We start from the raw sequence: 24,390 nt of genomic DNA on the forward strand, positions 1-24,390 counted from the left end.
TATCTAGCAACACAGATGACAATACTGTTTGATATCTAGCAACACAGGTGGCAATACTGTGTGATATCTAACAACACAGGTGACAATATTGTGCGGTATCTAGCAACACAGGTGACAACACTGTGTGATATCTAGCAACACAGGTGACAACACTGTGATACCTAGCAACACATATGACAATACTGTTTGATATCTAGCAACACAGATGACAATACTGTTTGATATCTAGCAACACAGGTGACAATACTGTGTGATATCTAACAGCACAGGTAACAATACTGTGTGATATCTAACAGCACAGGTGACAATACTGTGTGATATCTAACAGCACAGGTGACAATACTGTGTGATATCTAACAGCACAGGTGACAATACTGTGTGATATCTAACAGCACAGGTGACAATACAGTGTGATATCTAACAACACAGGTGACAATATTGTGTGATATCTAGCAACACAGCTGACAATACAGTGTGATATCTAGCAACACAGGTGACAATACAGTGTGATATCTAGCAACACAGGTGACAACACTGTGTGATATCTAACAGCACAGGCGACAATACTGTGTAGTATCTAGCAACACTGGTGACAATACTGTGTTATATCTAGTAAAACAGGTGACAATATTGTAGGATATCTAGCAACACTGGTGACAATACTTTGTTATATCTAGCAACACAGGTGACAATAATGTGGGATATCTGGCAACACAGGTGACAATACTGTGTGATACCTAGCAACACAGATGACAATACTGTTTGATATCTAGCAACACAGGTGACAATACTCTGTGATATCTAGCAACACAGGTGACAACACTGTGTGATACCTAGCAACACAGATGACAATACTGTTTGATATCTAGCAACACAGGTGACAATACTGTGTGATATCTAGCAACACGGGTGACAGTATTGGGTGATATCTAACAACACAGGAAACAATACTGTGTGATATCTAGCAACACAGGTGACAATACTGTGTGATATCTAGCAACACAGGTGACAATACTGTGTAGAATCTAGCAACACTGGTGACAATACTGTTATATCTAGTAAAACAGGTGACAATATTGTAGGATATCTAGCAACACTGGTGACAATACTTTGTTATATCTAGCAACACTGGTGACAATACTGTTTGATACCTAGCAACACAGGTGACAATACTCTGTGATATCTAGCAACACAGGTGACAGTATTGGGTGATATCTAACAACACAGGAAACAATACTGTGTGATATCTAGCAACACAGGTGACAATACTGTGTGATATCTAGCAACACAGGTGACAATACTGTGTGATATCTAGCAACACAGGTGACAATACAGTGTGATATCTAGCAACACAGGTGACAACACTGTGTGATATCTAACAGCACACGTGACAATACTGTGTGATATCTAGCAACACAGGTGACAATACAGTGTGATATCTAACAACACAGGTGACAATATTGTGTGATATCTAGCAACACAGGTGACAATACAGTGTGATATCTAACAACACAGGAAACAATACTGTGTGATATCTAGCAACACAGGTGACAATACTGTGTGATATCTAGCAACACATATGACAATACTGTTTGATATCTAGCAACACAGATGACAATACTGTTTGATATCTAGCAACACAGGTGGCAATACTGTGTGATATCTAGCAACACAGGTGACAGTACTGTGTGATATTTAACAACACAGGTGACAATATTGTGCGATATCTAGCAACACAGGTGACACTACAGTGTGATATCTAACAACACAGGAAACAATACTGTGTGATATCTAGCAACACAGGTGACAATACTGTGTGATATCTAGCAACACAGGTGACAATACAGTGTGATATCTAACAACACAGGTGACAATATTGTGCGGTATCTAGCAACACAGGTGACAACACTGTGTGATATCTAGCAACACAGGTGACAACACTGTGATACCTAGCAACACATATGACAATACTGTTTGATATCTAGCAACACAGATGACAATACTGTTTGATATCTAGCAACACAGGTGGCAATACTGTGTGATATCTAACAACACAGGTGACAATATTGTGCGGTATCTAGCAACACAGGTGACAACACTGTGTGATATCTAGCAACACAGGTGACAACACTGTGATACCTAGCAACACACATGACAATACTGTTTGATATCTAGCAACACAGATGACAATACTGTTTGATATCTAGCAACACAGGTGACAATACTGTGTGATATCTAACAGCACAGGTAACAATACTGTGTGATATCTAACAGCACAGGTGACAATACTGTGTGATATCTAACAGCACAGATGACAATACTGTGTGATATCTAACAGCACAGGTGACAATACTGTGTGATATCTAACAGCACAGGTGACAATACAGTGTGATATCTAACAACACAGGTGACAATATTGTGTGATATCTAGCAACACAGGTGACAATACAGTGTGATATCTAGCAACACTGGTGACAATACAGTGTGATATCTAGCAACACAGGTGACAACACTGTGTGATATCTAACAGCACAGGCGACAATACTGTGTGATATCTAGCAACACAGATGACAATACAGTGTGATATCTAACAACACAGGTGACAATATTGTGTGATATCTAGCAACACAGGTGACAATACAGTGTGATATCTAACAACACAGGAAACAATACTGTGTGATATCTAGCAACACAGGTGACAATACTGTGTGATATCTAGCAACACATATGACAATACTGTTTGATATCTAGCAACACAGGTGACAATACAGTGTGGTATCTAACAACACAGGTGACAATATTGTGCGGTATCTAGCAACACAGGTGACAACACTGTGTGATATCTAGCAACACAGGTGACAACACTGTGATACCTAGCAACACAGGTGACAATACAGTGTGATATCTAGCAACACAGGTGACAACACTGTGTGATATCTAACAGCACAGGTGACAATACTGTGTGATATCTAACAACACAGGTGACAATACAGTGTGATATCTAACAACACAGGTGACAATATTGTGTGATATCTAGCAACACAGGTGACAATACAGTGTGATATCTAACAACACAGGAAACAATACTGTTTGATATCTAGCAACACAGGTGGCAATACTGTGTGATATCTAACAACACAGGTGACAATATTGTGCGGTATCTAGCAACACAGGTGACAACACTGTGTGATATCTAGCAACACAGGTGACAACACTGTGATACCTAGCAACACATATGACAATACTGTTTGATATCTAGCAACACAGATGACAATACTGTTTGATATCTAGCAACACAGGTGACAATACTGTGTGATATCTAACAGCACAGGTAACAATACTGTGTGATATCTAACAGCACAGGTGACAATACTGTGTGATATCTAACAGCACAGGTGACAATACTGTGTGATATCTAACAGCACAGGTGACAATACTGTGTGATATCTAACAGCACAGGTGACAATACTGTGTGATATCTAGCAACACAGGTGACAATACAGTGTGATATCTAACAACACAGGTGACAATATTGTGTGATATCTAGCAACACAGGTGACAATACAGTGTGATATCTAGCAACACAGGTGACAACACTGTGTGATATCTAACAGCACAGGTGACAATACTGTGTGATATCTAGCAACACAGATGACAATACAGTGTGATATCTAACAACACAGGTGACAATATTGTGTGATATCTAGCAACACAGGTGACAATACAGTGTGATATCTAACAACACAGGAAACAATACTGTGTGATATCTAGCAACACAGGTGACAATACTGTGTGATATGTAGCAACAGATATGACAATACTGTTTGATATCTAGCAACACAGGTGACAATACAGTGTGGTATCTAGCAACACAGGTGACAATACTGTGTGATATCTAGCAACACATATGACAATACTGTGTGATATCTAGCAACACAGGTGACAACACTGTGATACCTAGCAACACATATGACAATACTGTTTGATATCTAGCAACACAGGTGACAACACTGTGTGATATCTAACAGCACAGGTGACAATACTGTGTGATATCTAGCAACACAGGTGACAATACAGTGTGATATCTAACAACACAGGTGACAATATTGTGTGATATCTAGCAACACAGGTGACAATACAGTGTGATATCTAACAACACAGGAAACAATACTGTGTGATATCTAGCAACACAGGTGACAATACTGTGTGATATCTAGCAACACATATGACAATACTGTTTGATATCTAGCAACACAGATGACAATACTGTTTGATATCTAGCAACACAGGTGACAACACTGTGTGATATCTAACAGCACAGGCGACAATACTGTGTGATATCTAGCAACACAGATGACAATACAGTGTGATATCTAACAACACAGGTGACAATATTGTGTGATATCTAGCAACACAGGTGACAATACAGTGTGATATCTAACAACACAGGAAACAATACTGTGTGATATCTAGCAACACAGGTGACAATACTGTGTGATATCTAGCAACACATATGACAATACTGTTTGATATCTAGCAACACAGGTGACAATACAGTGTGGTATCTAACAACACAGGTGACAATATTGTGCGGTATCTAGCAACACAGGTGACAACACTGTGTGATATCTAGCAACACAGGTGACAACACTGTGATACCTAGCAACACAGGTGACAATACAGTGTGATATCTAGCAACACAGGTGACAACACTGTGTGATATCTAACAGCACAGGTGACAATACTGTGTGATATCTAACAACACAGGTGACAATACAGTGTGATATCTAACAACACAGGTGACAATATTGTGTGATATCTAGCAACACAGGTGACAATACAGTGTGATATCTAACAACACAGGAAACAATACTGTTTGATATCTAGCAACACAGGTGGCAATACTGTGTGATATCTAACAACACAGGTGACAATATTGTGCGGTATCTAGCAACACAGGTGACAACACTGTGTGATATCTAGCAACACAGGTGACAACACTGTGATACCTAGCAACACATATGACAATACTGTTTGATATCTAGCAACACAGATGACAATACTGTTTGATATCTAGCAACACAGGTGACAATACTGTGTGATATCTAACAGCACAGGTAACAATACTGTGTGATATCTAACAGCACAGGTGACAATACTGTGTGATATCTAACAGCACAGGTGACAATACTGTGTGATATCTAACAGCACAGGTGACAATACTGTGTGATATCTAACAGCACAGGTGACAATACTGTGTGATATCTAGCAACACAGGTGACAATACAGTGTGATATCTAACAACACAGGTGACAATATTGTGTGATATCTAGCAACACAGGTGACAATACAGTGTGATATCTAGCAACACAGGTGACAACACTGTGTGATATCTAACAGCACAGGTGACAATACTGTGTGATATCTAGCAACACAGATGACAATACAGTGTGATATCTAACAACACAGGTGACAATATTGTGTGATATCTAGCAACACAGGTGACAATACAGTGTGATATCTAACAACACAGGAAACAATACTGTGTGATATCTAGCAACACAGGTGACAATACTGTGTGATATGTAGCAACAGATATGACAATACTGTTTGATATCTAGCAACACAGGTGACAATACAGTGTGGTATCTAGCAACACAGGTGACAATACTGTGTGATATCTAGCAACACATATGACAATACTGTGTGATATCTAGCAACACAGGTGACAACACTGTGATACCTAGCAACACATATGACAATACTGTTTGATATCTAGCAACACAGGTGGCAATACTGTGTGATATCTAACAGCACAGGTAACAATACTGTGTGATATCTAACAGCACAGGTGACAATACTGTGTGATATCTAACAGCACAGGTGACAATACTGTGTGATATCTAACAGCACAGGTGACAATACTGTGTGATATCGAACAGCACAGGTGACAATACTGTGTGATATCTAACAGCACAGGTGACAATACTGTGTGATATCTAACTGCACAGGTGACAATACTGTGTGATATCTAACAGCACAGGTGACAATACTGTGTGATATCTAACAGCACAGGTGACAATACTGTGTGATATCTAACAGCACAGGTGACAATACTGTGTGATATCTAACAGCACAGGTGACAATACTGTGTGATATCTAGCAACACAGTTGACAATACAGTGTGATATCTAACAACACAGGTGACAATATTGTGTGATATCTAGCAACACAGGTGACAATACAGTGTGATATCTAGCAACACAGGTGACAACACTGTGTGATATCTAACAGCACAGGTGACAATACTGTGTGATATCTAGCAACACAGGTGACAATACAGTGTGATATCTAACAACACAGGTGACAATATTGTGAGTTATCTAGCAACACAGGTGACAATACAGTGTGATATCTAACAACACAGGAAACAATACTGTGTGATATCTAGCAACACAGGTGACAATACTGTGATATCTAGCAACACAGATGACAATACTGTGTGATATCTAACAGCACAGGTGACAATACTGTGTGATATCTAACAACACAGGTGACAATATTGTGTGATATCTAGCAACACAGGTGACAATACAGTGTGATATCTAGCAACACAGGTGACAACACTGTGTGATATCTAACAGCACAGGTGACAATACTGTGTGATATCTAGCAACACAGGTGACAACACTGTGTGATATCTAACAGCACAGGTGACAATACTGTGGGATATCTAGCAACACAGGTGACAATACAGTGTGATATCTAACAACACAGGTGACAATATTGTGTGATATCTAGCAACGCAGGTGACAATACAGTGTGATATCTAACAACACAGGAAACAATACTGTGTGATATCTAGCAACACGGGTGACAATACTGTGTGATATCTAGCAACACAGGTGACAATATTGTGCGATATCTAGCAACACAGGTGACAATACAGTGTGATATCTAACAACACAGGAAACAATACTGTGTGATATCTAGCAACACAGGTGACAATACTGTGTGATATCTAACAGCACAGGTGACAATACTGTGTGATATCTAACAACACAGGTGACAATATTGTGTGATATCTAGCAACACAGGTGACAATACAGTGTGATATCTAGCAACACAGATGACAATACTGTTTGATATCTAGCAACACATGTGGCAATACTGTGTGATATCTAACAACACAGGTGACAATATTGTGCGGTATCTAGCAACACAGGTGACAACACTGTGTGATATCTAGCAACACAGGTGACAACACTGTGATACCTAGCAACACATATGACAATACTGTTTGATATCTAGCAACACAGATGACAATACTGTTTGATATCTAGCAACACAGGTGACAATACTGTGTGATATCTAACAGCACAGGTAACAATACTGTGTGATATCTAACAGCACAGGTGACAATACTGTGTGATATCTAACAGCACAGGTGACAATACTGTGTGATATCTAACAACACAGGAAACAATACTGTGTGATATCTAGCAACACAGGTGACAATACTGTGTGATATCTAGCAACACAGGTGACAATACAGTGTGATATCTAACAACACAGGTGACAATATTGTGCGGTATCTAGCAACACAGGTGACAACACTGTGATACCTAGCAACACATATGACAATACTGTTTGATATCTAGCAACACAGATGACAATACTGTTTGATATCTAGCAACACATGTGGCAATACTGTGTGATATCTAACAACACAGGTGACAATATTGTGCGGTATCTAGCAACACAGGTGACAACACTGTGTGATATCTAGCAACACAGGTGACAACACTGTGATACCTAGCAACACATATGACAATACTGTTTGATATCTAGCAACACAGATGACAATACTGTTTGATATCTAGCAACACAGGTGACAATACTGTGTGATATCTAACAGCACAGGTAACAATACTGTGTGATATCTAACAGCACAGGTGACAATACTGTGTGATATCTAACAGCACAGGTGACAATACTGTGTGATATCTAACAGCACAGGTGACAATACTGTGTGATATCTAACAGCACAGGTGACAATACTGTGTGATATCTAGCAACACAGGTGACAATACAGTGTGATATCTAACAACACAGGTGACAACACTGTGTGATATCTAACAGCACAGGTGACAATACTGTGTGATATCTAGCAACACAGATGACAATACAGTGTGATATCTAACAACACAGGTGACAATATTGTGTGATATCTAGCAACACAGGTGACAATACAGTGTGATATCTAACAACACAGGTGACAATATTGTGCGGTATCTAGCAACACAGGTGACAACACTGTGTGATATCTAGCAACACAGGTGACAACACTGTGATACCTAGCAACACAGGTGACAATACTGTGTGATATCTAGCAACACAGGTGACAATACAGTGTGATATCTAACAACACAGGTGACAATATTGTGTGATATCTAGCAACACAGGTTAAAATACAGTGTGATATCTAACAACACAGGAAACAATACTGTGTGATATCTAGCAACACAGGTGACAATACTGTGTGATATCTAGCAACACAGGTGACAATACAGTGTGATATCTAACAACACAGGTGACAATATTGTGCGGCATCTAGCAACACAGGTGACAACACTGTGTGATATCTAGCAACACAGGTGACAACACTGTGATACCAAGCAACACATATGACAGTACTGTTTGATATCTAGCAACACAGATGACAATACTGTTTGATATCTAGCAACACAGATGGCAATACTGTGTGATATCTAACAGCACAGGTAACAATACTGTGTGATATCTAACAGCACAGGTGACAATACTGTGTGATATCCAGCAACACAGGTGGCAATACTGTGTGATATCTAGCAACAAAGGTGACAGTACTGTGTGATATCTAACAACACAGGTGACAAGATTGTGCGATGTCTAGCAACACAGGTGACAATACAGTGTGATATCTAGCAACACTGGTGACAATACTGTGTGATATCTAGCAACACAGGTGACAATACTGTGTAGTATCTAGCAACACTGGTGACAATACTGTGTTATATCTAGTAAAACAGGTGACAATATTGTAGGATATCTAGCAACACTGGTGACAATACTTTGTTATATCTAGCAACACAGGTGACAATAATGTGCGATATCTGGCAACACAGGTGACAATACTGTGTGATACCTAGCAACACAGATGACAATACTGTTTGATATCTAGCAACACAGGTGACAATACTCTGTGATATCTAGCAACACAGGTGACAACACTGTGTGATACCTAGCAACACAGATGACAATACTGTTTGATATCTAGCAACACAGGTGACAATACTGTGTGATATCTAGCAACACGGGTGACAGTATTGGGTGATATCTAACAACACAGGAAACAATACTGTGTGATATCTAGCAACACAGGTGACAATACTGTGTGATATCTAGCAACACAGGTGACAATACTGTGTAGTATCTAGCAACACTGGTGACAATACTGTGTTATGTCTAGTAAAACAGGTGACAATATTGTAGGATATCTAGCAACACTGGTGACAATACTTTGTTATATCTAGCAACACTGGTGACAATACTGTTTGATACCTAGCAACACAGGTGACAATACTCTGTGATATCTAGCAACACAGGTGACAGTATTTGGTGATATCTAACAACACAGGAAACAATACTGTGTGATATCTAGCAACACAGGTGACAATACTGTGTGATATCTAGCAACACAGGTGACAATACTGTGTGATATCTAGCAACACAGGTGACAATACAGTGTGATATCTAGCAACACAGGTGACAACACTGTGTGATATCTAACAGCACAGGTGACAATACTGTGTGATATCTAGCAACACAGGTGACAATACAGTGTGATATCTAACAACACAGGTGACAATATTGTGTGATATCTAGCAACACAGGTGACAATACAGTGTGATATCTAACAACACAGGAAACAATACTGTGTGATATCTAGCAACACAGGTGACACTACTGTGTGATATCTAGCAACACATATGACAATACTGTTTGATATCTAGCAACACAGATGACAATACTGTTTGATATCTAGCAACACAGGTGGCAATACTGTGTGATATCTAGCAACACAGGTGACAGTACTGTGTGATATCTAACAACACAGATGACAATACTGTGTGATATTTAACAACACAGGTGACAATATTGTGCGATATCTAGCAACACAGGTGACAATACAGTGTGATATCTAACAACACAGGAAACAATACTGTGTGATATCTAGCAACACAGGTGACAATACTGTGTGATATCTAGCAACACAGGTGACAATACAGTGTGATATCTAACAACACAGGTGACAATATTGTGCGGTATCTAGCAACACAGGTGACAACACTGTGTGATATCTAGCAACACAGGTGACAACACTGTGATACCTAGCAACACATATGACAATACTGTTTGATATCTAGCAACACAGATGACAATACTGTTTGATATCTAGCAACACAGGTGGCAATACTGTGTGATATCTAACAACACAGGTGACAATATTGTGCGGTATCTAGCAACACAGGTGACAACACTGTGTGATATCTAGCAACACAGGTGACAACACTGTGATACCTAGCAACACATATGACAATACTGTTTGATATCTAGCAACACAGATGACAATACTGTTTGATATCTAGCAACACAGGTGACAATACTGTGTGATATCTAACAGCACAGGTGACAATACTGTGTGATATCTAACAGCACAGGTGACAATACTGTGTGATATCTAACAGCACAGGTGACAATACTGTGTGATATCTAACAGCACAGGTGACAATACAGTGTGATATCTAACAACATAGGTGACAATATTGTGTGATATCTAGCAACACAGGTGACAATACAGTGTGATATCTAGCAACACAGGTGACAATACAGTGTGATATCTAGCAACACAGGTGACAACACTGTGTGATATCTAACAGCACAGGCGACAATACTGTGTGATATCTAGCAACACAGATGACAATACAGTGTGATATCTAACAACACAGGTGACAATATTGTGTGATATCTAGCAACACAGGTGACAATACAGTGTGATATCTAACAACACAGGAAACAATACTGTGTGATATCTAGCAACACAGGTGACAATACTGTGTGATATCTAGCAACACATATGACAATACTGTTTGATATCTAGCAACACATATGACAATACTGTGTGATATCTAACAACACAGGTGACAATATTGTGCGGTATCTAGCAACACAGGTGACAACACTGTGATACCTAGCAACACATATGACAATACTGTTTGATATCTAACAGCACAGGTGACAATACTGTGTGATATCTAGCAACACAGGTGGCAATACTGTGTGATATCTAGCAACAAAGGTGACAGTACTGTGTGATATCTAACAACACAGGTGACAAGATTGTGCGATGTCTAGCAACACAGGTGACAATACAGTGTGATATCTAGCAACACTGGTGACAATACTGTGTGATATCTAGCAACACAGGTGACAATACTGTGTAGTATCTAGCAACACTGGTGACAATACTGTGTTATATCTAGTAAAACAGGTGACAATATTGTAGGATATCTAGCAACACTGGTGACAATACTTTGTTATATCTAGCAACACAGGTGACAATAATGAGCGATATCTGGCAACACAGGTGACAATACTGTGTGATACCTAGCAACACAGATGACAATACTGTTTGATATCTAGCAACACAGGTGACAATACTCTGTGATATCTAGCAACACAGGTGACAACACTGTGATACCTAGCAACACAGATGACAATACTGTTTGATATCTAGCAACACAGGTGACAATACTGTGTGATATCTAGCAACACGGGTGACAAAACTGTGTGATATCTAACAGCACAGGTGACAATACTGTGTGATATCTAACAGCACAGGTGACAATACTGTGTGATATCTAACAGCACAGGTGACAATACTGTGTGATATCTAACAGCACAGGTGACAATACAGTGTGATATCTAACAACACAGGTGACAATATTGTGTGATATCTAGCAACACAGGTGACAATACAGTGTGATATCTAGCAACACAGGTGACAATACAGTGTGATATCTAGCAACACAGGTGACAACACTGTGTGATATCTAACAGCACAGGCGACAATACTGTGTGATATCTAGCAACACAGATGACAATACAGTGTGATATCTAACAACACAGGTGACAATATTGTGTGATATCTAGCAACACAGGTGACAATACAGTGTGATATCTAACAACACAGGAAACAATACTGTGTGATATCTAGCAACACAGGTGACAATACTGTGTGATATCTAGCAACACATATGACAATACTGTTTGATATCTAGCAACACATATGACAATACTGTGTGATATCTAACAACACAGGTGACAATATTGTGCGGTATCTAGCAACACAGGTGACAACACTGTGATACCTAGCAACACATATGACAATACTGTTTGATATCTAACAGCACAGGTGACAATACTGTGTGATATCTTGCAACACAGGTGGCAATACTGTGTGATATCTAGCAACAAAGGTGACAGTACTGTGTGATATCTAACAACACAGGTGACAAGATTGTGCGATGTCTAGCAACACAGGTGACAATACAGTGTGATATCTAGCAACACTGGTGACAATACTGTGTGATATCTAGCAACACAGGTGACAATACTGTGTAGTATCTAGCAACACTGGTGACAATACTGTGTTATATCTAGTAAAACAGGTGACAATATTGTAGGATATCTAGCAACACTGGTGACAATACTTTGTTATATCTAGCAACACAGGTGACAATAATGTGCGATATCTGGCAACACAGGTGACAATACTGTGTGATACCTAGCAACACAGATGACAATACTGTTTGATATCTAGCAACACAGGTGACAATACTCTGTGATATCTAGCAACACAGGTGACAACACTGTGTGATACCTAGCAACACAGATGACAATACTGTTTGATATCTAGCAACACAGGTGACAATACTGTGTGATATCTAGCAACACGGATGACAGTATTGGGTGATATCTAACAACACAGGAAACAATACTGTGTGATATCTAGCAACACAGGTGACAATACTGTGTGATATCTAGCAACACAGGTGACAATACTGTGTAGTATCTAGCAACACTGGTGACAATACTGTTATATCTAGTAAAACAGGTGACAATATTGTAGGATATCTAGCAACACTGGTGACAATACTTTGTTATATCTAGCAACACTGGTGACAATACTGTTTGATACCTAGCAACACAGGTGACAATACTCTGTGATATCTAGCAACACAGGTGACAGTATTGGGTGATATCTAACAACACAGGAAACAATACTGTGTGATATCTAGCAACACAGGTGACAATACTGTATGATATCTAGCAACACAGGTGACAATACTGTTTGATATCTAGCAACACAGGTGGCAATACTGTGTGATATCTAGCAACACAGGTGACAGTACTGTGTGATATCTAACAACACAGATGACAATACTGTGTGATATTTAACAACACAGGTGACAATATTGTGCGATATCTAGCAACACAGGTGACAATACAGTGTGATATCTAACAACACAGGAAACAATACTGTTTGATATCTAGCAACACAGGTGACAATACAGTGTGATATCTAGCAACACAGGTGACAACACTGTGTGATATCTAACAGCACAGGTGACAATACTGTGTGATATCTAACAACACAGGTGACAATACAGTGTGATATCTAACAACACAGGTGACAATATTGTGTGATATCTAGCAACACAGGTGACAATACAGTGTGATATCTAACAACACAGGAAACAATACTGTGTGATATCTAGCAACACAGGTGACAATACTGTGTGATATCTAGCAACACATATGACAATACTGTTTGATATCTAGCAACACAGATGACAATACTGTTTGATATCTAGCAACACAGGTGGCAATACTGTGTGATATCTAGCAACACAGGTGACAGTACTGTGTGATATCTAACAACACAGATGACAATACTGTGTGATATATAACAACACAGGTGACAATATTGTGCGATATCTAGCAACACAGGTGACAATACAGTGTGATATCTAACAACACAGGAAACAATACTGTGTGATGTCTAGCAACACAGGTGACAATACTGTGTGATATCTAGCAACACAGGTGACAATACAGTGTGATATCTAACAACACAGGTGACAATATTGTGCGGTATCTAGCAACACAGGTGACAACACTGTGTGATATCTAGCAACACAGGTGACAACACTGTGATACCTAGCAACACATATGACAATACTGTTTGATATCTAGCAACACAGATGACAATTCTGTTTGATATCTAGCAACACAGGTGGCAATACTGTGTGATATCTAACAACACAGGTGACAATATTGTGCGGTATCTAGCAACACAGGTGACAACACTGTGTGATATCTAGCAACACAGGTGACAACACTGTGATACCTAGCAACACATATGACAATACTGTTTGATATCTAGCAACACAGATGACAATACTGTTTGATATCTAGCAACACAGGTGACAATACTGTGTGATATCTAACAGCACAGGTGACAATACTGTGTGATATCTAACAGCACAGGTGACAATACTGTGTGATATCTAACAGCACAGGTGACAATACTGTGTGATATCTAACAGCACAGGTGACAATACTGTGTGATATCTAGCAACACAGGTGACAATACAGTGTGATATCTAACAACACAGGTGACAATATTGTGTGATATCTAGCAACACAGGTGACAATACAGTGTGATATCTAGCAACACAGGTGACAACACTGTTTGATATCTAACAGCACAGGTGACAATACTGTGTGATATCTAGCAACACAGATGACAATACAGTGTGATATCTAACAACACAGGTGACAATATTGTGTGATATCTAGCAACACAGGTGACAATACAGTGTGATATCTAACAACACAGGTGACAATATTGTGTGATATCTAACAACACAGGTGACAATATTGTGCGGTATCTAGCAACACAGGTGACAACACTGTGTGATACCTAGCAACACAGGTGACAACACTGTGATACCTAGCAACACATATGACAATACTGTTTGATATCTAGCAACACAGATGACAATACTGTTTGATATCTAGCAACACAGGTGGCAATACTGTGTGATATCTAGCAACACAGGTGACAACACTGTGTGATATCTAGCAACACAGGTGACAACACTGTGATACCTAGCAACACATATGACAATACTGTTTGATATCTAGCAACACAGATGACAATACTGTTTGATATCTAGCAACACAGGTGACAATACTGTGTGATATCTAACAGCACAGGTAACAATAATGTGTGATATCTAACAGCACAGGTGACAATACTGTGTGATATCTAACAGCACAGATGACAATACTGTGTGATATCTAACAGCACAGGTGACAATACTGTGTGATATCTAACAGCACAGGTGACAATACAGTGTGATATCTAACAACACAGGTGACAATATTGTGTGATATCTAGCAACACAGGTGACAATACAGTGTGATATCTAGCAACACTGGTGACAATACAGTGTGATATCTAGCAACACAGGTGACAACACTGTGTGATATCTAACAGCACAGGCGACAATACTGTGTGATATCTAGCAACACAGATGACAATACAGTGTGATATCTAACAACACAGGTGACAATATTGTGTGATATCTAGCAACACAGGTGACAATACAGTGTGATATCTAACAACACAGGAAACAATACTGTTTGATATCTAGCAACACAGGTGACAATACAGTGTGGTATCTAACAACACAGGTGACAATATTGTGCGGTATCTAGCAACACAGGTGACAACACTGTGTGATATCTAGCAACACAGGTGACAACACTGTGATACCTAGCAACACAGGTGACAATACAGTGTGATATCTAGCAACACAGGTGACAACACTGTGTGATATCTAACAGCACAGGTGACAATACTGTGTGATATCTAACAACACAGGTGACAATACAGTGTGATATCTAACAACACAGGTGACAATATTGTGTGATATCTAGCAACACAGGTGACAATACAGGGTGATATCTAACAACACAGGAAACAATACTGTGTGATATCTAGCAACACAGGTGACAATACTGTGTGATATCTAGCAACACATATGACAATACTGTTTGATATCTAGCAACACAGATGACAATACTGTTTGATATCTAGCAACACAGGTGGCAATACTGTGTGATATCTAGCAACACAGGTGACAGTACTGTGTGATATCTAACAACACAGATGACAATACTGTGTGATATTTAACAACACAGGTGACAATATTGTGCGATATCTAGCAACACAGGTGACAATACAGTGTGATATCTAACAACACAGGAAACAATACTGTGTGATATCTAGCAACACAGGTGACAATACTGTGTGATATCTAGCAACACAGGTGACAATACAGTGTGATATCTAACAACACAGGTGACAATATTGTGCGGTATCTAGCAACACAGGTGACAACACTGTGTGATATCTAGCAACACAGGTGACAACACTGTGATACCTAGCAACACATATGACAATACTGTTTGATATCTAGCAACACAGATGACAATACTGTTTGATATCTAGCAACACAGGTGGCAATACTGTGTGATATCTAACAACACAGGTGACAATATTGTGCGGTATCTAGCAACACAGGTGACAACACTGTGTGATATCTAGCAACACAGGTGACAACACTGTGATACCTAGCAACACATATGACAATACTGTTTGATATCTAGCAACACAGATGACAATACTGTTTGATATCTAGCAACACAGGTGACAATACTGTGTGATATCTAACAGCACAGGTAACAATACTGTGTGATATCTAACAGCACAGGTGACAATACTGTGTGATATCTAACAGCACAGGTGACAATACTGTGTGATATCTAACAGCACAGGTGACAATACTGTGTGATATCTAACAGCACAGGTGACAATACTGTGTGATATCTAGCAACACAGGTGACAATACAGTGTGATATCTAACAACACAGGTGACAATATTGTGTGATATCTAGCAACACAGGTGACAATACAGTGTGATATCTAGCAACACAGGTGACAACACTGTGTGATATCTAACAGCACAGGTGACAATACTGTGTGATATCTAGCAACACAGATGACAATACAGTGTGATATCTAACAACACAGGTGACAATATTGTGTGATATCTAGCAACACAGGTGACAATACAGTGTGATATCTAACAACACAGGAAACAATACTGTGTGATATCTAGCAACACAGGTGACAATACTGTGTGATATCTAGCAACACAGGTGACAATACTGTTTGATATCTAGCAACACAGGTGACAATACAGTGTGGTATCTAGCAACACAGGTGACAATACTGTGTGATATCTAGCAACACATATGACAATACTGTGTGATATCTAGCAACACAGGTGACAACACTGTGATACCTAGCAACACATATGACAATACTGTTTGATATCTAGCAACACAGGTGGCAATACTGTGTGATATCTAACAGCACAGGTAACAATACTGTGTGATATCTAACAGCACAGGTGACAATACTGTGTGATATCTAACAGCACAGGTGACAATACTGTGTGATATCTAACAGCACAGGTGACAATACTGTGTGATATCGAACAGCACAGGTGACAATACTGTGTGATATCTAACAGCACAGGTGACAATACTGTGTGATATCTAACAGCACAGGTGACAATACTGTGTGATATCTAACAGCACAGGTGACAATACTGTGTGATATCTAACAGCACAGGTGACAATACTGTGTGATATCTAACAGCACAGGTGACAATACTGTGTGATATCTAACAGCACAGGTGACAATACTGTGTGATATCTAGCAACACAGTTGACAATACAGTGTGATATCTAACAACACAGGTGACAATATTGTGTGATATCTAGCAACACAGGTGACAATACAGTGTGATATCTAGCAACACAGGTGACAACACTGTGTGATATCTAACAGCACAGGTGACAATACTGTGTGATATCTAGCAACACAGGTGACAATACAGTGTGATATCTAACAACACAGGTGACAATATTGTGAGTTATCTAGCAACACAGGTGACAATACAGTGTGATATCTAACAACACAGGAAACAATACTGTGTGATATCTAGCAACACAGGTGACAATACTGTGATATCTAGCAACACAGATGACAATACTGTGTGATATCTAACAGCACAGGTGACAATACTGTGTGATATCTAACAACACAGGTGACAATATTGTGTGATATCTAGCAACACAGGTGACAATACAGTGTGATATCTAGCAACACAGGTGACAACACTGTGTGATATCTAACAGCACAGGTGACAATACTGTGTGATATCTAGCAACACAGGTGACAACACTGTGTGATATCTAACAGCACAGGTGACAATACTGTGGGATATCTAGCAACACAGGTGACAATACAGTGTGATATCTAACAACACAGGTGACAATATTGTGTGATATCTAGCAACGCAGGTGACAATACAGTGTGATATCTAACAACACAGGAAACAATACTGTGTGATATCTAGCAACACGGGTGACAATACTGTGTGATATCTAGCAACACAGGTGACAATACAGTGTGATATCTAACAACACAGGTGACAATATTGTGCGGTATCTAGCAACACAGGTGACAACACAGTGTGATATCTAACAGCACAGGTGACAATACTGTGTGATATCTAGCAACACAGGTGACAATACAGTGTGATATCTAACAACACAGGTGACAATATTGTGTGATATCTAGCTACACAGGTGACAATACAGTGTGATATCTAACAACACAGGAAACAATACTGTGTGATATATAACAACACAGGTGACAATACTTTGTGATATCTAGCAACACAGGTGACAATACTGTTTGATATCTAGCAACACAGGTGGCAATACTGTGTGATATCTAGCAACACAGGTGACAGTACTGTGTGATATCTAACAACACAGATGACAATACTGTGTGATATCTAACAACACAGGTGACAATATTGTGCGATATCTAGCAACACAGGTGACTATACAGTGTGATATCTAACAACACAGGAAACAATACTGTGTGATATCTAGCAACACAGGTGACAATACTGTGTGATATCTAGCAACAAAGGTGACAATACAGTGTGATATCTAACAACACAGGTGACAATATTGTGCGGTATCTAGCAACACAGGTGACAACACTGTGTGATATCTAGCAACACAGGTGACAACACTGTGATACCAAGCAACACATATGACAGTACTGTTTGATATCTAGCAACACAGGTGGCAATACTGTGTGATATCTAACAGCACAGGTAACAATACTGTGTGATATCTAACAGCACAGGTGACAATACTGTGTGATATCTAATAGCACAGGTGACAATACTGTGTGATATCTAACAGCACAGGTGACAATACTGTGTGATATCTAACAGCACAGGTGACAATACTGTGTGATATCTAGCAACACAGGTGACAATACAGTGTGATATCTAACAACACAGGTGACGATATTGTGTGATATCTAGCAACACAGGTGACAATACAGTGTGATATCTAGCAACACAGGTGACAACACTGTGTGATATCTAACAGCACAGGTGACAATACTGTGTGATATCTAGCAACACAGGTGACAATACTGTGTGATATCTAGCAACACAGGTGACAGTACTGTGTGATATCTAACAACACAGGTGACAAGATTGTGCGATGTCTAGCAACACAGGTGACAATACAGTGTGATATCTAGCAACACTGGTGACAATACTGTGTGATATCTAGCAACACAGGTGACAATACTGTGTAGTATCTAGCAACACTGGTGACAATACTGTGTTATATCTAGTAAAACAGGTGACAATATTGTAGGATATCTAGCAACACTGGTGACAATACTTTGTTATATCTAGCAACACAGGTGACAATAATGTGCGATATCTAGCAACACAGGTGACAATACTGTGTGATACCTAGCAACACAGATGACAATACTGTTTGATATCTAGCAACACAGGTGACAATACTCTGTGATATCTAGCAACACAGGTGACAACACTGTGTGATACCTAGCAACACAGATGACAATACTGTTTGATATCTAGCAACACAGGTGACAATACTGTGTGATATCTAGCAACACGGGTGACAGTATTGGGTGATATCTAACAACACAGGAAACAATACTGTGTGATATCTAGCAACACAGGTGACAATACTGTGTGATATCTAGCAACACAGGTGACAATACTGTGTAGTATCTAGCAACACTGGTGACAATACTGTGTTATATCTAGTAAAACAGGTGACAATATTGTAGGATATCTAGCAACACTGGTGACAATACTTTGTTATATCTAGCAACACTGGTGACAATACTGTTTGATACCTAGCAACACAGGTGACAATACTCTGTGATATCTAGCAACACAGGTGACAGTATTGGGTGATATCTAACAACACAGGAAACAATACTGTGTGATATCTAGCAACACAGGTGACAATACTGTGTGATATCTAGCAACACAGGTGACAATACTGTGTGATATCTAGCAACACAGGTGACAATACTGTGTGATATCTAACAACACAGGTGACAATACTGTGTGATATCTAACAGCACAGGTGACAATATTGTGCGATATCTAGCAACACAGGTGACAATACTGTGTGATATCTAGCAACACAGGTGACAATACTGTGTGATATCTAGCAACACATAAGACAGTACTGTGTGATATTTGACAACACAGGTGACAATAATGTGTGTTATCCAGCAGCACAGGTGACAGTATTGTGTGATATCTAGCACCACAGGTGACAATAATGTGTGAAATAGCTGGCCATACTCTTGTAACAACAGGCCAAATAATAAAATAAAAAGGCCCTAGGCAGTGCAAAGTGCTGCAGCAAGACCGGTGTGGGGGGAGGGGGAAGAATCTACTCTCATGTTCCAAATAAACATACCTCCGGAATAAATGCTTCTAAAATATGCTCTTACTGGTGTATATGGGAATGGACAACAAATGATGCATTTCTAGAAAAATACTTCAAATCTCTGTTTGCCAGGTCGCAAGATATCTCTGTAGCAATGCTGAGCAACATGAATGACAACACTGTTTGACATGTAGCAACACTGGTGACAACACCGTCTGTCACTGTAGAAACACTGGGTAACATAGGTCAAAATAAAATACGACTTTATTTCAGAGAGATGAATATTAATTATGGAATAATGTTTTGGCTATAATACTAGACTAATTTCTGATGTAATTTTTACTATATATTCTATTCTGATTCTTTTCAAACTTTTTATAAAAATAATTACATCACACATAAAAGGCTCCTCAGTTTGTTTGTGATTTGATTCAAAATGGCTGAATTCTCTGAAATACCATGGCCGATACTGTAAACATGATTTGCCAGTTAGTTATTTATGATATGTAAGTCTATGTATATGATATGTATTCTATTTTCAAAGATAGAAACAATGACATTTATGTCTTTATCATTGCCTCCAAATGTTTTCACACCACATATAGGTTACAGATTATTGATTTACTTTTTCTTTCTTTAGATATCCCAAAATATGATATTAGAAAAAAAGGCCAGGCTATTATCATAAATAACCACACATTCCACAATACAAAGCACAATAGATATGGCACAGAAATTGACGGCAGTAAGTAATGCAGAACATGCAATTTTGTTATTCTCTCAAATCTTATATATCATGAAATGTTCGGATGAATAGTCAGAAAGAGGAGGAGATATTGAATGGAACCCGACTGACCGACAGTTTGTTCATTTCATTCTATTCTGTCACTCCTCTCTTCATTTCTTTGTTCGTCTGTTTGATTAAAATTGCTTGGCTTGGCGGACAATGTCAACAGTGGAGCAAATACTACAGTGTATCATCTCTAGTTTGGAGTATTATTTTTTTGAAATTAAAAACATTGTATATGTAATCAATCTTATAACAAAGATTTAAGAAAATTCAGTGACAAAAAAACACCATGGCTACCATCAAAGTAAACGATAATGTTTTAAAAACTTGACATTCATTCATTGCAGTCACTTTGTTGTAACACCACATCTTTAAAGTAATTATCAGAGACAAATGAAAATGTTTTCCTATATTTCAGGATTAGCCACAACTATTAACTGATAGAATAAAAATGATGATTTTATAAAATTTTGTATTTTTTTTCAGAGAAGTTGGAGCAATTATTTCAAAGAAAGGGATTCAAAGTACATGTGTTCAATGACCTGACTGGCCATCAAATGTATGGTGCAATTCGAGACATAAGTAGTCAAGACCACAGCAAAGCAGATTGTATCATAGTGTGTATTCTATCACATGGTGAAGAAGGCGTAGTGTGTGGGGTTGATGGGAACCGTGTCATTGTAAAGGATCTCACCAGTCATTTCAATGCAATTGCATGTCCAAGTCTAATGGGAAAACCTAAATTATTTTTCATTCAGGCATGTCAGGGGTCATACAAAATGGCAGCAGTTGCTGATGCTCAATATGATGCAGTGACTGATGCTAAATCTAGCATTACAGCCAATGAGGCTGATTTTTGTATCGGGTATTCCACTACACCGGGGCATGTGTCATGGAGAACTAAAACTGAGGGGTCTTGGTATATCAGTATCTTAGTTGAAAATATTGAAAAATATTCAGAAAGAGAAGATCTTCAGTCGATTTTATCTCGTGTCAATAACCAGGTTCAAAAGAAGTTATTCCAACCAGGTAGAAGAGATGGTTCATTTGTTCCTGGATTTGTTACTCAGTGTACCGCATTCCACAGTACATTGGGTAAAAAATTGTATCTGTAATGATGTGATTGAAATACATTTATCAACTATAAGACATAGTTATATCAAATTTCGACAAATTAGTGAAAGATCATTGCAGCTATAGTTTATATTGTTTAAGTACTACTGATAATGTGTACAATGATTTATTCATTAGGTTAATTATCTTAAGTGAAACATATCAGGTTATAAGAGTACCCAAATCAAACCCTACTCACGTACAGTACATGGGACCTGTCAGGTTATAAGAAAACCCAAATCAAACCCTACTCACGTACAGTACATGAGCCCATGGGACCTGTCCGGTTATAAGAAAACCCAAATCAAACCCTACTCACGTACAGTACATGAGCCCATGGGACCTGTCGGGTTATAAGAAAACCCAAATCAAACCCTACTCACGTACAGTACAGGAGCCCATGGGATCTGTCAGGTTATAAGAATACCCAAATCAAACCCTACTCACGTACAGTACATGGGACCTGTCGGGTTATAAGAAAACCCAAATCAAACCCTACTCACGTACAGTACAGGAGCCCATGGGACCTGTCGGGTTATAAAAATACCCAAATCAAACCCTACTCACAGTGCAGGAGCCTGTGGGTACAGATGGTGAAAAACATCAGTCTTCTTTATTCCAGAAAGTCTTGTGGTATTGGACCATAACATAGCCACATTATTCTGTTAGAATTGACTTAGTGCACTTCCACATAATACTTAAATGGACAGCATTTAATCTGCCTAGCATAATAAGCTTGGTTAATTAGCATATATTTTGGGAATACTCATTAATGACCATGTATGAGCTTAACAGATGTGATGTTTATTTCTGTTGTTGTAGGGGTGATTAATACAGTTTGTAATCCCAAATAAAAACTGTGGAACCAATGTACCGATATATCACGTTTTGTGTTGTTCAGTACATACTTTAGTTAATTGGTGGGATAAACAAGGTATACATATGTAACTATTTCCCAAAATAACACCTTAATTCAAAATGTATTTCAAATCATAAAATGTTTTTAGCTCCGCTGTTGACAAAGTCAAGCGGAGCTTATAGTATTACTGATTGTCCGTCGGCGTCCGTCGTCAACTTTACATTTTCGACTTCTTCTTAAAACCACAAACTGTATAGCTGTGAAACTTTCTAGGAAGGTACCTTGGATGCTTCTCTCTCAGATTGTTCATTTCGTGTGGATATGTTTAATTGTTTTTATTTATAGCGAATATTTTTGGTCAAAATGCTATTTTTGACTTCTTTTTGAAAGCCGCTAGCCCAAATACTTTGATACTTTGTATGTAGGTACCTTGGGTGGACCTCTCTCAGATTTGTTCATTTCGTGATGGTGTCTTCAATTCTCAATTTTGGTGAATATTTTTGTCATTTTTGGTAAAAAGTGATATTTTCGACTTCTTATTAAAAACCGCAAGTCCGATTGCTTT

The 24,390-nt window shown here is 38.8% G+C and overlaps 1 protein-coding gene across 1 annotated transcript in view; it reads left to right on the forward strand.

Moving 5' to 3' along the window:
* LOC102806314 (uncharacterized) overlaps window positions 1-23,043 on the forward strand; it is a 78,380-nt gene extending 55,337 nt beyond the window's left edge. Inside the window, exons 10-11 of the mRNA XM_085494636.1 lie at window positions 21,704-21,808; window positions 22,340-23,043. Of these exons, the coding sequence (XP_085350762.1) occupies window positions 21,704-21,808; window positions 22,340-22,968 (734 nt within the window). The 3' untranslated portion in view covers window positions 22,969-23,043. The remainder of the gene's footprint in view (window positions 1-21,703; window positions 21,809-22,339) is intronic.
* The last annotated feature ends 1,347 nt before the right edge of the window (window positions 23,044-24,390 follow it).

Source organism: Saccoglossus kowalevskii, chromosome 20, assembly GCF_978046115.1.
Source record: "Saccoglossus kowalevskii chromosome 20, keSacKowa6.1, whole genome shotgun sequence".
Lineage (NCBI taxonomy): Eukaryota > Metazoa > Hemichordata > Enteropneusta > Harrimaniidae > Saccoglossus > Saccoglossus kowalevskii.